Genomic DNA, 15,437 nt, shown 5'->3' on the forward strand with positions numbered 1-15,437 from the left:
ATAAATAAACGTTGAAAAAAAAAAAATTTAATAAAAAAAAAAAAAAAGAATATGCATTTTAATTATAGCCGACCCTTGAACAATGTGGAGATTAGGGGCAAGAACACCTCCTGCCAAAGTTCAAACTCCACATATAACTTTCAGCCCCCCAAAGACTTAATAGCTTCTGTTGACCAGACACTGTACCAATATGTAGCTGAGTAACATATTATTTTATATTTTGTATGTATTATGTACTATATTCTTGTAACAAAGCTAAAGAAAAAAAATGTTAAAATCATAAATAAAATACACTTATAGTACTCAACTTACTGAAAAATCTGTTTATAAAGTGGATCTGTGCAGTTTAAGGGTCAAACGTATTTCTAATCATTGTATTTTTAAAATTCAGAACATAATTTTTAACATATTTCACAATATCAATATTTTATAAAATAAACACTCAAAAATGTTTACCATTTATTTTGCTTACCTCTAAAAGAAAATCCCCTAGATACTGAATTGGATAAAATGGAGCTTTAAAGTTGTCTTTTTCTTGCTCAGCCTTGATTCTTGCATTACTGGCAATCACATGAGTTATTTCACTTGGTGAGCTTTTTGGTAAAATAACATTTGCTTTTCCAGCCTCCAGAACTCTAAATAAAAATGTAAATAGTATAGAAAGTATTTTTTTAAAGTATATTCAGTCACATCATCTAAATCAATTACTTCCTTAGAGTAGGAGTAGAACTTTCTGAAAGAATTAAGTGCCCCTGGGCTATGTGAGTGTCATGGAGAATAAGTACTATAGTGATTTCTTAAATTATAAGTTGTTCAAAGATGTTGAAGAAATCATGATATTCTTTTTGCTTATCCATTTCTTGATATGGGAAATATTTTTAAGAATCAAGAATACTGACTTTATTCCCTAAGGAAAAGTCACCTCCTTAAGTCCAAAGAATAATGAAAGAAGTTTAGGGATGTAGCTACCTCAGAAGGCAACATACCTCCAAGGAAATCATTCTAAACCACTAAAAAGGAACTACAGTTGCCAGCATTCTTTTAAAAAATTAGTTTTTGATTAACTTTTAACATCCCCAAAGTTTCATGAAAGTTCTACTTGTGCCCAGGATATAGAAAGCCACAAGAGAACACTGTTATTACCTAACAATAAGAAAAAACCAAATAATCTACAGAACTTTTAACCTTTCACGAACCTACCAGAGAACTGAGGTAACAAGCCAACCAAGAAACTTAAATTTCCTTAAGAGTGATAATAATAAGCCCCTTTGTGAAGAGAATGGACAGTCAAAACTATTTCATTTTGCCAGGGTGCTAGAGAGAAGTAGCTGTCATAAAAGTAGTAAGAATCAGATAAAATTCTAACAAATTTAAGAGTCAAGTGCAAGTACCATGACAATTTATAATATTTGGGAGTAAGTGACTCAAGCAAAGTCTGCAGTCAGTTGCAAGCTCTTTGCCATAGGCCTCTATTAAGCATTTATGAAAAAGAATTAGGGCAGATACCAATGGGAGTCCCTACTCGTAGCACAGGTGGCTCAGTGGGGATTGGCTGCCATCAAGAGATAGACCTAAAACTAGGTCCACTTCCCTGGATTCTTCTCTCATATGAGGTAACATCTTAAGTCATGTGGTTAAGGTAAGAAGTCTTATACTTTCAGAACCCAGGAAAAGATGCACAGCTTCTGTTGGGAGAGTGTAAGTAAAACCCATGCGCCTTTCGGAAAGGAACAGGAAAATCTCCTGCTGCACAACCCAAAAAATAATTCACTATTTCTAGATAAGAAACAGAAACAAAAGCCATTTGTCCCTGCAGAAGGGACAGAAAAAATGCCAGCCAAACCTAGGTTCCTGCATCAATAGAAAGCAAAGATCTAATACTGGGACATAGGCTAGAAATTCTGTTGTCAAAACCCTAACAACACATACAAGGCAGAATTTCTCTGCCATGAGGGACTGAGACACAAATATTAACAAAGTCCCAACCTCAGAGACCAAGAACACAAAGAATGCTTAAAACTGAAGCATATCCAGGGGTGCCTGGGTGGCTCAGTCGATTAAGTGTCTGACGCTTGATTTCAGCTCAGATCTTGATCTTGGCGTCATGAGTTCAAGCCCCACACTGGGCTCCAAGCTGGGCATGGAGCCTACTTTAAAAAAAAAAAGAAAAAGGAAAAGACTGAAGTCTTTCTAGCAGAACCAAAAACACATCCACTCTTACCCCCAACCAGCTAGATATTAGTAACAAGCAAGACAGGGAGACAATGATGACAGAGTCCTTCTGTGACCTAGCAATGCAGGGACTATTGAAAGCTGAAAGTGAGAAACAGTGATTAAAACCCCTCCAGCAACCCAGGTCCCATGCCAAGGACAAAGAAACTGTATTCCATCTACTGCTGGAGTAATCAGAAAGGATGCATTGAAGTAACTATAGCATTAACAAAACCCAGTGCCTGCTCAACGACTGACAAGATTAACTACCCATACTAACTACTTTACAGAAAAAGTAAGCCCATTGTTGGATAGAAGTATTTACCTCAGCCCCTATTGTACTGTGATATCTAAACATGCAATAAAAAAGACATACACAAAAAGCAAGAAAAACAAACCACTGTCAAGAGACAAAGCAATATAAAGCATAGAGAGATGATTCACTTGTTGAAATTACCAGAAAGTGACTTTAAAATAACTATGACTGTAGGGCGCCTGGGTGGCTCAGTGGGTTAATAAGCCTCTGACTTCGGTTCAGGTCATGATCTCACGGTTCATGAGTTGGAGCCCCACATCCGGCTCTGTGCTGACAGCTTGGAGCCTGGAGCCTGCTTCAGATTCTGTGTTTCCCTCTCTCTCTGTGCCTCCTATGCTCACGTTCTACGTCTCTCTCTCAAAAATAAATAAAAATTAAAAAAAAAAAAAAACACTAAAATAACTATGACTGAAATGTTATACAATGGATAAAGTGATCAAATTGCATTAAGAGATTAGGAACTGTGCATAGGGTACATTAAAAATGGTAGAGGGGAACCTGGGTGGCTCAGTTGGTTAAGCGACTGACTCTTGATGTCAGCTCAGGTCATGATCTCACGGTTTCTGAGATCCAGCCCAGGACCAGGCTCTGTGCTGACAGTGCGGGGCTTGCTTGGGCTTCTCTCTCTTCCTCTCTCTCTGCCCCTCCCCTATTCTCTCTCTCTCAAAATAAATAAAGAAACAAACAAACAAACAAAGAAAACAAAATAGTTTAAAAATGATCCATGATCTCAAGATCATGGAATCAAGGTTTGCCTCGATATCTGCACTGGGTGTGAAGCCTGTTTAGGATTCTCCCTCCTGCTCCTTCTGGCAGTTCCCCACTTGTGTAGGTGTATGCACATGCTCTCTCTCAAAAAAAAAAACAAAAAAAAACAAAAAAAAAAAAAACTGATAGAAATAAAAGTTACTGTCAAAACAATAATCTTTTTGACAGGCTAATGAATAGATTGCAAACAAATGAAAAGGTAATGAACTTGATGATAGGTCAATAGAAATTATCCAACTGAAAACACAAAAATGGGAAAAAAAGTTAAAAACAAAACAGAACATGCATAAACTGTGGAAATGAATTAAATGGTCTTAAACAAAGGTAACAGAGTGCAAGAAAAAGAACCCAACAGAAGAATTTAAAACTTGGTGGCTGAGAATTTTCCGTAGTTAATAAAAGATAAAAAAAAACTACATGTCCAAGAAGCTCAGAGAACCCCATGCAAATGACATAATTAGAAAATAATACACACACACCCACACACACACAAAAATTGCCAAAAAAAGGTAATATATTTTTAAATTTTAATTTCCAATTGTTCATCACTAGAATATAAAAACACCATTAATTTTGTACAGTGACTTATTATCCCGTCATCTTGCTGAATTCACTAATTAGTTCTAACAGCTTTTCTGGATAAATTATTTATTATATGACCATACCTTTTAGAAATAACAATATTTTTATTTCTTTATATCTGACTCCATTCCTCTTATTCCCTGTCTTACTATATTGCCTAGTACCTGTAGCAAAATGCTGAAAAGAAATGGTCAGAGTGAGCATCCATTTCTTCATTCCTATTTAGGGAGGGAAAAAAATCCATGATATGTAGTTTATATATTTTGCAGTTGTCAGTTTTGCACATTGAAGACACAAAATTTTTAAAATATCTGAAGAATCTGCAATTATTAAAAATGGATACTACACTATGATGAAGTACAGTTTATCTCAGGAATACAAATTTGGTTTAACATTTAAATTCGTCAGGGGAGGAGTTAAGATGGTGGTGTACTAGGCAGACCCTGGAAGTCTCGTCCCCGGAACACAGCTACATCAACATCACATCATTTTGAACACCTAGGAAATCAATCTGCGGATTAAGTGAAGATTCTATATAACATCAAGGAGAGAATGTGGCAGGTATGCGGTGCGGAGAGGGGAGCGGGGAGAGAGAAAAGCCACAATGCTGCAGGAGGTGGGAGGCCTTTTCACAGAGAGGAGAGAGAGTAGGTTGTTGGGTTTGCGCAAGAAAAGCACTCCTCCAAAACCACTGATGGGGGAATCAAGAGGAACTGACTATCCCAAGTTTCTGCAATAGTGGAGCTGAAATTCTGAATTTCTGGAAGTTTGTGCCATTCGCTGGAGTAGATCTGGGTGGGAAGCAGTGCTTCTGGGGAGAAAGACGGGAAGACTGGGAATGGACAGCATGATGGGGGGATCCCCTGGGTCACAATGGGAGAGAAAGTTCCCCTTCCTGGAATACATTTGGAAGACTGTATATTGCCTCTACAAGGACAAAAGACCTGGCTGGCACCTTTAAGCAACCTTCCTGTGACAAGAGACAGAAGTGTGCACAGAAGGTTGTTAAAGTGCTCACAGCTTTTTGCTGTGCTTCTCTCTAACCTCCATGGGACTGCCCAGCCAAGGGACTACTTTCTGCAACAGAATGGCACCAGGCACATCACCGCAAGGAGGAGCAAGTCCATGCCCTGTTACGTCCTTTAAGATTTGGAGTTTTGGGGTGCCCAGGTGGCTCAGTTAAGCATCCGACTTCGTCTCAGATCGTGATCTCGCAGTCCGTGAGTTTAAGCCCCGTGTTGGGCTCTGTGCTGACAGCTCAGAGCCTGGATCCTGCTCCAGACTCTGTGACTCCCCCTCTCTCTCTGCCCCTTCTGAGCTCATGCTCTGTCTCTCTTTCTCAAAAATAAATAAATATTTAAAAATTTGTTTAATTAAAAAAAGTAAGAAGATTTGCAATTTTGAATCTCAGTTCTGTGCCAAAGATGAAACATAGGAGAGCTAGATGCTGGGTATGTCCACGGCCCAGGCATAGAAGGGTTGAGGGCAGGGATCTGATGGAGGCCTGGGACACAGAAGAGGAGAATGTACACTTGTGAGGGCTTCCTGAACAGCAGCAGGTGCAAGCTTTCCTTCCCAGGGACCAGAGAGCAGGTGAAGCCATCTTTTCCCACCCACCAGCATGGTCAGACTTCAGCAAGCAACATAGTGCTGCCAGTAGAGGCTGGAGCCACATACATCAAAACTCACTTTTCTGTGCCCTATAGGGAAATCTTTACAAGAGCCGGTCTGATTGTTAGATAGCGCAGCTGGCCTCTCCCCCAGAGGACCAATAAAGGACCCCCACATGCACCAAGTCTACTGATCATAGAGTGCTCCAAAGCGTCAGCTTCAGTTCTGGTGGAAATAAGATCAGGCTTTTTTTCTTTCTTTTCTTTTTGAATCAGGATTATAATTTCTTTGTTCATTTGTTTTTTGTTTGTTTCTTTCCTTTTCTCGTTTTTTTGGATTTTTTTTTTTTTTTTGCTTTCTTTTTCTGTGGAATCTGTTTTTTTTTTTTTTTGGTCCATTTTCTTTTTGTTTGTCCATTTTTGTTGTTGTTGTTATTGTTATTCTTTTTCCTGCTCTAGTTTTTGTAGAAGACTTTTCTTTCCTTTTTTTAATCAGGCTTATTATAACAAACGAATCAAAGCACACCTTGTTAATGGTCCAAACACTCCCCACTACAAGCAAAGAGGAACTCTGCAAAGGACTGACCTGGGGAAAAGAACAGCCAAATCACAATAGCAGAGTGCACAGGGCATATACCAGAAACACTTCTTAAAGCGCCAGGCCCTGGACAGTGTATATCCCCCTTCTTAATATAGCATTACACTCAGGAGCAGAAAACAAAACAAGTTTTTATATACCATGTAAAAGACAGAAACCTAGACAAAATGTTAAGACAGAAGAATTCTATTCCCAAGAAAGATCAGGAAGAAACTAAAACCAGGGATTTGCCTAAAACAGATATAAGTGATATACCTGAACAAGAATTTAGAACAATAGTGATAAGAACACCAGCTAGTTGAAAAAAATCATAGAAGACTCCAGAGATGGGGCGCCTGGGTGGCTCAGTCGGTTAAGCGGCCGACTTCGGCTCAGGTCATGATCTCGCGGTCCGTGAGTTCCATCCAGCCCCGCGTTGGGCTCTGTGCTGACAGCTCAGAGCCTGGAGCCTGTTTCAGATTCTGTGTCTCCCTTCTCTCTGACCCTCCTCCATTCATGCTCTGTCTCTCTCTGTCTCAAAAATAAATAAACGTTAAAAAAAAATTTAAAAAAAAAAAAAAAAAAAAAAGAAGACTCCAGAGAAACCCTTGCAGTAGAGATAAAAGACCTAAAAACTACTCAGGTCGAAATAAAAATACTATAACTGAGATGCAAATCCTACTGGATATAATTACAATGAGAATGGAAGATGCAGAGAATCAGACAGGTAAATAGAAGATAAAATTATGGAAAAGAACCAAGCTAAAAAGGAGAGGTCAAGAAATGAGTGACTCTTTAAAATGCAGTAAGATTTGTATCATAGGAGTCCCAGAAGAAGAGCTGGAAAAAGGGAAAGAAAGTTTATTTGACCAAATTATGGCTTAGAACTTCCATCATCTGGGGAAGAAAACAGGCATTATTCAAGTATAAGAGACAAAGAGAACTCCCCTTGAAATCAACAAAAACAGGTCAACACCAAAACATACATTATAGTGAAACTTAGAAAATAAAAAGATAAAGAGAGAACTCTGAAAGTAGCTAGGGACAAAAGGTCCTTAACAGACAAAGGTAGACACACATAAGGTGAGCAGCAGACTTATCCACAGAAGCTTGTCAAACCAGAAGGGAGTAGCATGATACACATAACATGCATAAAGGGGAAAAATATGCAGCCAAAAGAATACTTTATCCAGCAACGATATCATTGAGAATAGAAGGAGAGATAAGGAGTTTCTAAGACAAGCAAAAACTAAAGTTCTTGAACACTAAACCAGCTCTGCAAAGATTATTAAAGGGGACCCTTGGAGCGGGAAAGAGACCAAAAGCAACAAAGACTAGAAAGGAACAGAGACAATCTATAGGCACAGTGGCTTTACAGGGAATACAAAAGCACTAAATTCATATCTATCAATAATTATTCTGAATATAAATAGACTAAATTCTCCAATCAAAAGACACAGCATATCAGAATGGACAAAAACAACAAGACCCAACTATATGCGCTTACAAGAGACTTATTTTACACCCAAAGACACCTTCAAATTGAAAGTGGGGGGGGGGATGGAGAACCATTTATCATGCTAATGGATATCAAAAGAAAGCTGGAGTAACCATACTTAGACAAACTAGATTTTGAACAAAAGACTATATAAGAGATGAAGAAGGGCACTATGTCATAATAAAGGGGTATATCCAACCAGAAGATCTAACAATTGTAATAACTTATGCCCCTAAATTGAAAGCAGCCAAATGTATAAATGAATTAATAACAAAGAAATTCATCAATAATCACATAATAGCAGGGGATTTTAACAACCCACTTACAGCAATGGACAGATCATCTAAGGAGATCAACAAGCAAATAATGGCTTTGAATGACACACTGGACCAGATGGACTTAACATATATTCACAACATTTCACCCTAAAGCAGCAGAATACAAACTCTTTTTAAGTGCACATATTCTCCAGAATAGATTCACACTGGGTCACAAATCAGGCCTCAACCAGTACAAAAAGACTGAGATCATATCAGGCATATTTTCAGACCACAACGCTATGAAACTTGAAGTCACTCGAGAAAAAATTTGGAAAGACCACCAATACATGGAGGTTAAAGAACATCTTATTAAAGAATGAATGGGTTAACCCAGAAAATTAAAGAAGAAATTAAAAAAATACATGAAAGCCAAAGAAAGTGAAAACATGACAGTCTAAAACCTTTGGGATGCAGCAAAGGCGGTCCTAAGAGGGAAGTATATAGCAATTCAGGCCTTCCTCAAAAAGGAAGCAAAGTCTCAAATACACAACCTAGCCTTACACCTAAAGGATCTGGAAAAATAATGGTAAATGAAGCCCAAAACTAGCAGAAAAAGGGAAATAATAAAATTTAGAGCTGAAATAAATCACATAGGAATAATTAAAAAAAAAAGGTAGAACAGATAGATAAAACTAATAGCTGGTTCTTGAACAGAACCATAACCAGTAAAGAAATTCAATCAGTAATCAAAAAATCTCCCAACAGACAAGAGTCCAGGGCCAGATGACTTCCCAGGGGAATTCTACCAAACATTTAAAGAAATACTACCTATTTTTTCAAAATCATTCTAAAAAACAGAAACAGACGGGGCGCCTGGGTGGCGCAGTCGGTTAAGCGTCCGACTTCAGCCAGGTCACAATCTCGCGGTCCGTGAGTTCGAGTCCCGCGTCGGGCTCTGGGCTGATGGCTCAGAGCCTGGAGCCTGTTTCCGATTCTGTGTCTCCCTCTCTCTCTGCCCCTCCCCCATTCATGCTCTGTCTCTCTCTGTCCCAAAAATAAATAAATGTTGAAAAAAAAAATTTATAAAAAAAACAGAAACAGAAGGAAAACTTCCAAACTCATTCTATGAAGCCAGTATTTCCTTGACTCCAAAACCAAAGAAGTCACTAAAAAGGAGAATTACAGACCAATATCCCTGATGTACATCAAAACAAAATTCTCTACAAGATACTAGCAAGTCCAAGAGTACATTAAAAGAATTATCATAAATCAATGTCATATATTAATAAAAGAAACGATAACCAAATGATCCTCTCAATAGATGCAGAAAAAGCATTTGACAAAATACAGCATCCTTTTATTCGTAAACACCCTCAAGAAAACAGGGATAAAAGGAATGTATCTCAACATCATAAAGGCCATAATAGAAAGACTAACAACTACTCTCATCCTCAGTGGGGAAATCCTGAGAGCTTTCTCCCTAACGTCAGCAACAAGAAAGGGCCATCCACTCTCACCAGTGTTGTTCAACATAGTACTAGAAATCCTAACCTCAGCTATCAGACAACAAAAAGAAAAGGCATTCAAACTGGCAAGGAAGAAGTCAAACTCTCACTCTCTGCAGATGACTTGATCCTTTATCTGGAAAACCTGAAAGACTCTACCAAAAAATTGCCAGAACTGATACACGAATTCAGCAAAGTGGCAGGATACAAAATCAATGTGTGAAAATTTGCTACATTTTATACACCAATAATGAAGCAGCAGAAGGAGAAATTAAGGAATTGATCCCATTTACAACTGCACCAAAAACCTTAAGACTAGGAATAAATCCAACCAAAGAGGCAAAAGATCTGTGCTCTGAAAACTATAGAACACTTATGAAAGAAACTGAAGATGACACAAAGAAATGGAAGAACATTCCACGCTTATGAATCAGAAGAGCAAATATTGTTAAAATGTCTATACTATTGAAAGCATTGTACACATTCAGTGCAATCCCCAGTGTAAAATACCAGTGCAAATCCCCAGTGCAAAATACCACCAGCATTTTTCACATACCTAGAGCAAACAATCCTAAAATTTGTATGGAACCAGAGAAGAACCTGAATAAGCAAAGTTATGTTGAAAAAGAAAACCAAAGCTGAAGGCATCACAATTCCAGACTTCAAGTTACATCACAAAGCTGTAGTCATCAAGACAGTATAACACTGGCACAAAAACAGACACAGAGATCCATGGAACAGAATAGAAAACCCGGAAATACACCCACATCTATATGGTCAACTCATCTTTGACAAAGCAGGAAAGAATATCCAATGGGAAAGATAGTCTCTTCAACAAATAGTGTTGGGAAAACTGGACAGCAACATGCAAAGGAATGAAATTAAACCACTTTCTTATACCACACGCTAAAATAAATTCAAAATGGATCAAAGACCTAAATGTGAGACAGGAAACCATCAAAATCCTACAGGAGAGCACAGGCAACCATCTTTTTGACCAGAGCTGTAGCAACTTCTTACTAGACACATCTCCAGAGGCCAGGAAAACAAAAGCAAACATGAATTAGTGGGACTTCACCAGGATAAAAAGTTTCTGCACAGCTAGGAAACAATCCATAAAACTAAAAGGCAGCCTAGAGAATGGGAGAAGATATTTGCAAATGACATTATCTAGTAAAGAATTAGTATCCAAAACCTATAAAGAGCTTATCAAACACCCCCAAAAAAACAAAAAATCCAGTAAAAAAATAGGCAGAAGACATGAATACTTCTCCGAAGAAGACATACAAATGGCTAACAGCCACATGAAAAAATGCTCAACATCACTCATCATCAAGAAAATACAAATCAAAACCACAATGAGATACCACCTCACAACTATTGGAATGGCTAAAATTAATAACTCAAATCAAGAGATACTGGCAAAGATGTGGGAAAAGGGGAACCTGCTTACCTGTTGGGAATGCAAACTGGCGCAGGCACTCTGGAATACAGTATGGAGGTTCCTCAGAAAGTTAAAGCTAGAACCACGCTATGGTCCAACACTTACACTACTAGGTATTTATCTAAAGGATACAAAAATACTGATTTGAAGGGGCACATGCACCCCAATATTTATAGCAGCACTATAAACAATAGTCACGTTATGGAAAGAGACTAAATGTCCATCAACTGATAAATGGATAAAGAAGATCTGGTAAACACATACAATGAAATATTACCCAGCCATTAAAAAGAATGAAATCTTGCCACTGCAAGGACATGAATGGAACTACAGTATATTATGCTAAATGAAGCAAGTCAGTTAGAGAAAGACAAATATCATAATTTCACTCATGTGTGTGGCATTTAGGAGACTAAACAGATTAACGTAGGGGAAGGAAAGGAAAATAAAATTAAGATAAAAATAGGGAGAGGCAAACCATAAGAGACTCTTAACTAAGGAGAACAAACTGAGGGGTGCTGGAGGGGAAGTAGGAGGGAGGATGGGCTAAACGGGCTAAGGAAGGCACTTGTAGGGATGAGCACTGGGTGTTATCTGTAAGTGATGAATAACTAAATTCTATTCCTGAAACCAATACTACACTGTATGTAACTAACTGGAATTACATATAATCAAAATAATTTACCGTATTAACAGAGTAAAGGAAAAATGCTGATTATCTCAACAGATGCAACAGCATATGTTCAATATTTATATCATGAAAACTGTAATACCTTAATGACAGAATCAAAGACTTGGAGAGATATGGTGTATATAGGTAGGACAACTCAGTATTGTTAAGATCTCAATTCTTCCCAATTTGACCTATAGATCCAATAAAATCCTAATGAGAATCCCAGCTGTTTTTTTTTTTTTTTGTAGGAATTGACAAGGTGGTTCTAAAATGTATAAGGAAATAAATGTTCCAGAATCACCAAAAACATTTTGAGTAAGACAAATTTGGAGGACTCGCTCCACTGACTTCATGACTCATTATAAAGCTACAGGAACCAAAACTGTGTGTTTTTGGTATAAGGCAGACACAGACACCAGTGGAGTAAAAAGCCCAGAAATACACAACTACAGTCAAGTGATATTTGGACAACAGTGTCAAAGTAATTGCACAGCAACTGAAATCTTACACAACTTCAGAAAATAGTTTGGCATTTTCCTATAATGTTAAATATACAACTGCCATCTCAGTCAGCAATTTCATTCTTGGTATTTACCCAAGAGAGATAAAAACAAATATACATGAAGACTTGTACTCAAATGTTCATGGCAGCTTTATTTATATTAGCACAAATGAAAAAAAAAAAAAAAAACAAAGACAAAAAACAAATGTCTATCAATGGGTGAATAAACAGCAATACATCTGCTAAGTGAAATACTACTAAGCAACAAAAAGTAATGAACCTGGATGATACAATAACCTGGATGAATCTCAAAAATAATGAGTTAAGCAAATGAAACTATATCAAAGGAGTATATACAGAATTCCATTCACATGAACTTAAAAAAAAAAAAAAGACAAATTTAATGTGTGGTGGGTGACACAAAGGAAGTTAATGGTTGTCTTACATTGGTGGGGCAAAATTAAATGTGCAATGACACAAGGGAACATTGTAGAATTACATAATTGTTACAGATCTTGACAGTAGTGTGGGTGTGGGGGGGGGGAACATGGGTATATAAATTTGTCCAAATTCATCAAAATGTATACTTAAAATGTATACATTTTACTTACCTATAAATAAAACTTCTGTACAGGTGACAAAAGGCCCTTGCATCAACCCTAATAGTTATCACAGTCCCAGAATACAGTTTACTCAGAAGACTTTTAAAAATACGATGTAAAAAACAGGAAGAAACAAAGGAAACAGTATGAACCATGAAGCCTGCACTATATAGACCCAGAAAAAGGCTCAGTAATACTTATAAAAATTTAAATTGCTTCAAAACTAAAATCAAAATCTTTTAAGTTTTATTTTGCTTGAGTTACCCAAAACAAATAACATGGAAAGTTAAAACAGAAACCCCAAGAGTAATCTAAATCAATACTATAAAATAGATTTTGTTCTAGTAGACACATTTACTTAAATGTACAGAATGACTTAACTCTGAGTTTAAAGAGTAAATCATCATAGCTCAATTGGACTAAATCACAAATTTCAAAGAAATTCAAAAAGGTATTCATGCAAACCAAAATTGTTTTTTTTTGTTCATTGCTTTAGCTTTCATGAGATTGAACTCATCTTACCTTACAAGAGAATCACTTCGTTTATCAGCTCTAACAAGGAGGACAACTTTCCATCTATGGAAGGCTCCTGGAGCACCAGTGCGTTTCAGCTCTTCACGCCATCTTTTAGGTGCAGATTGCATTTGAGGCGAATAATGAGAGTCTTTTTCAATTTTATAGCCCCATTCATAAGTTGTTTCATCAAGCCATCTGCCACTTTTGGCACTATGAATTATGTAGTCCTTAGTTAGTACCCACTTTCCTAGAAAGCAAATCAACTGTCAGTCACAAAATAATTTTGGTTCTAATGAATGGTAAACAATAAGGACTAAATATCAAATAAAGTTTGACCTTTTTCAACATGAGACCTTTAGGCTATGTTGCCAACACGATCTTTGAATGATGTTTGTTTCCCCAAATTTTTGGTAGAGGGTTACAATGTCACTGAACATTGTATGTAATTTTTCCCATAATAATTCTAAGTCTAAAAACATTACTGAAGAAAATACAAACCCAAGGCTTAATAAAATACATGTGGTATTACTTAAATTATGTCTACTATTACTATTCACCAATTTGGCTGAGATTTATATTTTTCCTCCTATGCTAATAACTTTTGCAATGATGTTTACAACAATGTTACACTTTGTAAAAGAAATTTACAAACACTCTTGCACCTTCTTTAACTGGGCATCAATAATTGTTTTCAACAGCATGGACAGTATAGGTTTTCATTTTCAGATATAAAAATAAATCCAAGTATCCTTTTGGTGAGTTACTCTAAAAAATAATAAATTTACTGGCATTATATATAATTTTTTTCTGAAAATTAGTGGACTGATGACATGCCAGATCAATCACAGTAAAAGAAACAATAAAAGGAACATCAAGGATGACAAAGATAGAAGGGAGGACACTAAATCCCAAGTTGGACTTATGGAATTAAAATCTTAGAAAAACAAAACAGCGTGATCATTGCTTCATAGCATGGGTGGGAACAGAGGCAGCAGAAGGAGAACAAAGTCTCTTCAACGACAGATCAAAGAAAACTTGACTAGAACAGTTCACTGAAACCTCAAGAAAAGCTTTTTTTTGGGGGGGGGCATTTTGTGCCTATCTTTTTTGTTAATTTTTTTTTTTTCTGACATAAAACATTTATGTAAGACACTAAGTCTTTGGTAAAGTTAAGGATTTATGCCTCTTTGATACATTTTCGTGTGTTACAAAGTTTTCCTTAGAAAAATAAAACAAAAAAATATTATAACATATTTTCAGAAAAATATCAGGAAAAACCACATTTATTTGATATAATAAGCATACTATCTTTTGGTGATGAAGGTACTTCTTTTTTCACATGAAGATTTTCATTCAAGGAGGAAATTAGTTAATTTACCTGCTGCACAAGCTGCTAAAAACTTTTCACTTTTACACAAACGTTCAGCTATAAGATGTGTACAATTTTTGTATTTCTGGAAGAAAAAAATCCAAGTGAAGAAACGTTACTAAGGTAAGATTTCTTTTATAGCACATTTATTTTATTCTTATAATATCAGGAGGACATTTTATCATTCTTAGGCCAATATTATTTTTCAATTCTATTTTAAATAGTTGGTAAGTTTCTGTACTCACCTCACTCTTAATAAAAGTGCAATCTAGTTTTAAAAGCAATTTGCCTAGAGCTTCCTTTTCTTCCATCTTAAATCCCGTCATCTGGATGATATGCTTTGGAGCACCATCTTCCATCTAACATATATACACATAAAGATAAAATATGTTAAAGATATTATTCACAGGATTGACATTATTTTTTTAACTATGAGTGCAAAAATAAAAAAAATAAAACTTAAACATAAAAAGAATTAAACATCTAAGGCTATATTGTCAATACCACTGTTAAGATTGCTTATGTTCAATAGAAATTGGTTTATAAAGTTATCTTCTCAAAATACAACTGTCAATAGATTTTTTTTTCTATCTTGAACACTGAAAGTTTCCATCAGAACATCACTTGACACTAAAACACTGATGAATGAATACAATTCTTCAGAAGGGGATATTTAAACAATATTAGTATAATAATACTAGCTTCTTTTTAAAAGCACTCTTTTTGTTAAGGTCTTATGCAACAAGTACAATATGGACAATGAAACCTAATCTTACCTTATAACAATTTTAAGGTGCTTATGGATATATATTGAGAGTATGTGTAAGTAAGTAGAGATGATAAAACTTATGGTCCCACATCATTTACACCAAGTAACTTAGTATAGTAGGTACATATAATGAACCTGGATTCTATTCCCAATATACATTTCTTAACTCTGCTATTTGTTAGTTTCATCACCTACAAAATAAACTGAAAAAAAAATCAGTTTTCAAGTTTATTTT

General features: G+C 36.3%; 1 protein-coding gene across 3 annotated transcripts in view; it reads right to left on the reverse strand.

Moving 5' to 3' along the window:
• SLF1 (SMC5/6 complex localization factor 1) overlaps positions 1–15,437 on the reverse strand; it is an 84,419-nt gene that overhangs the window by 58,285 nt on the left and 10,697 nt on the right. For all 3 annotated transcript variants that reach the window (XM_040448524.1, XM_040448507.1, XM_040448515.1), the window contains exons 2-5: positions 14,679–14,792; positions 14,443–14,518; positions 13,071–13,311; positions 473–635 (exon numbers count right to left, since the gene is read on the reverse strand). In XM_040448524.1, the coding sequence (XP_040304458.1) occupies positions 473–635; positions 13,071–13,311; positions 14,443–14,518; positions 14,679–14,792 (594 nt within the window). The remainder of the gene's footprint in view (positions 1–472; positions 636–13,070; positions 13,312–14,442; positions 14,519–14,678; positions 14,793–15,437) is intronic.

Source organism: Herpailurus yagouaroundi, unplaced genomic scaffold (assembly GCF_014898765.1).
Source record: "Herpailurus yagouaroundi ecotype Mexico unplaced genomic scaffold, PumYag 29, whole genome shotgun sequence".
Taxonomy (NCBI): domain Eukaryota; kingdom Metazoa; phylum Chordata; class Mammalia; order Carnivora; family Felidae; genus Herpailurus; species Herpailurus yagouaroundi.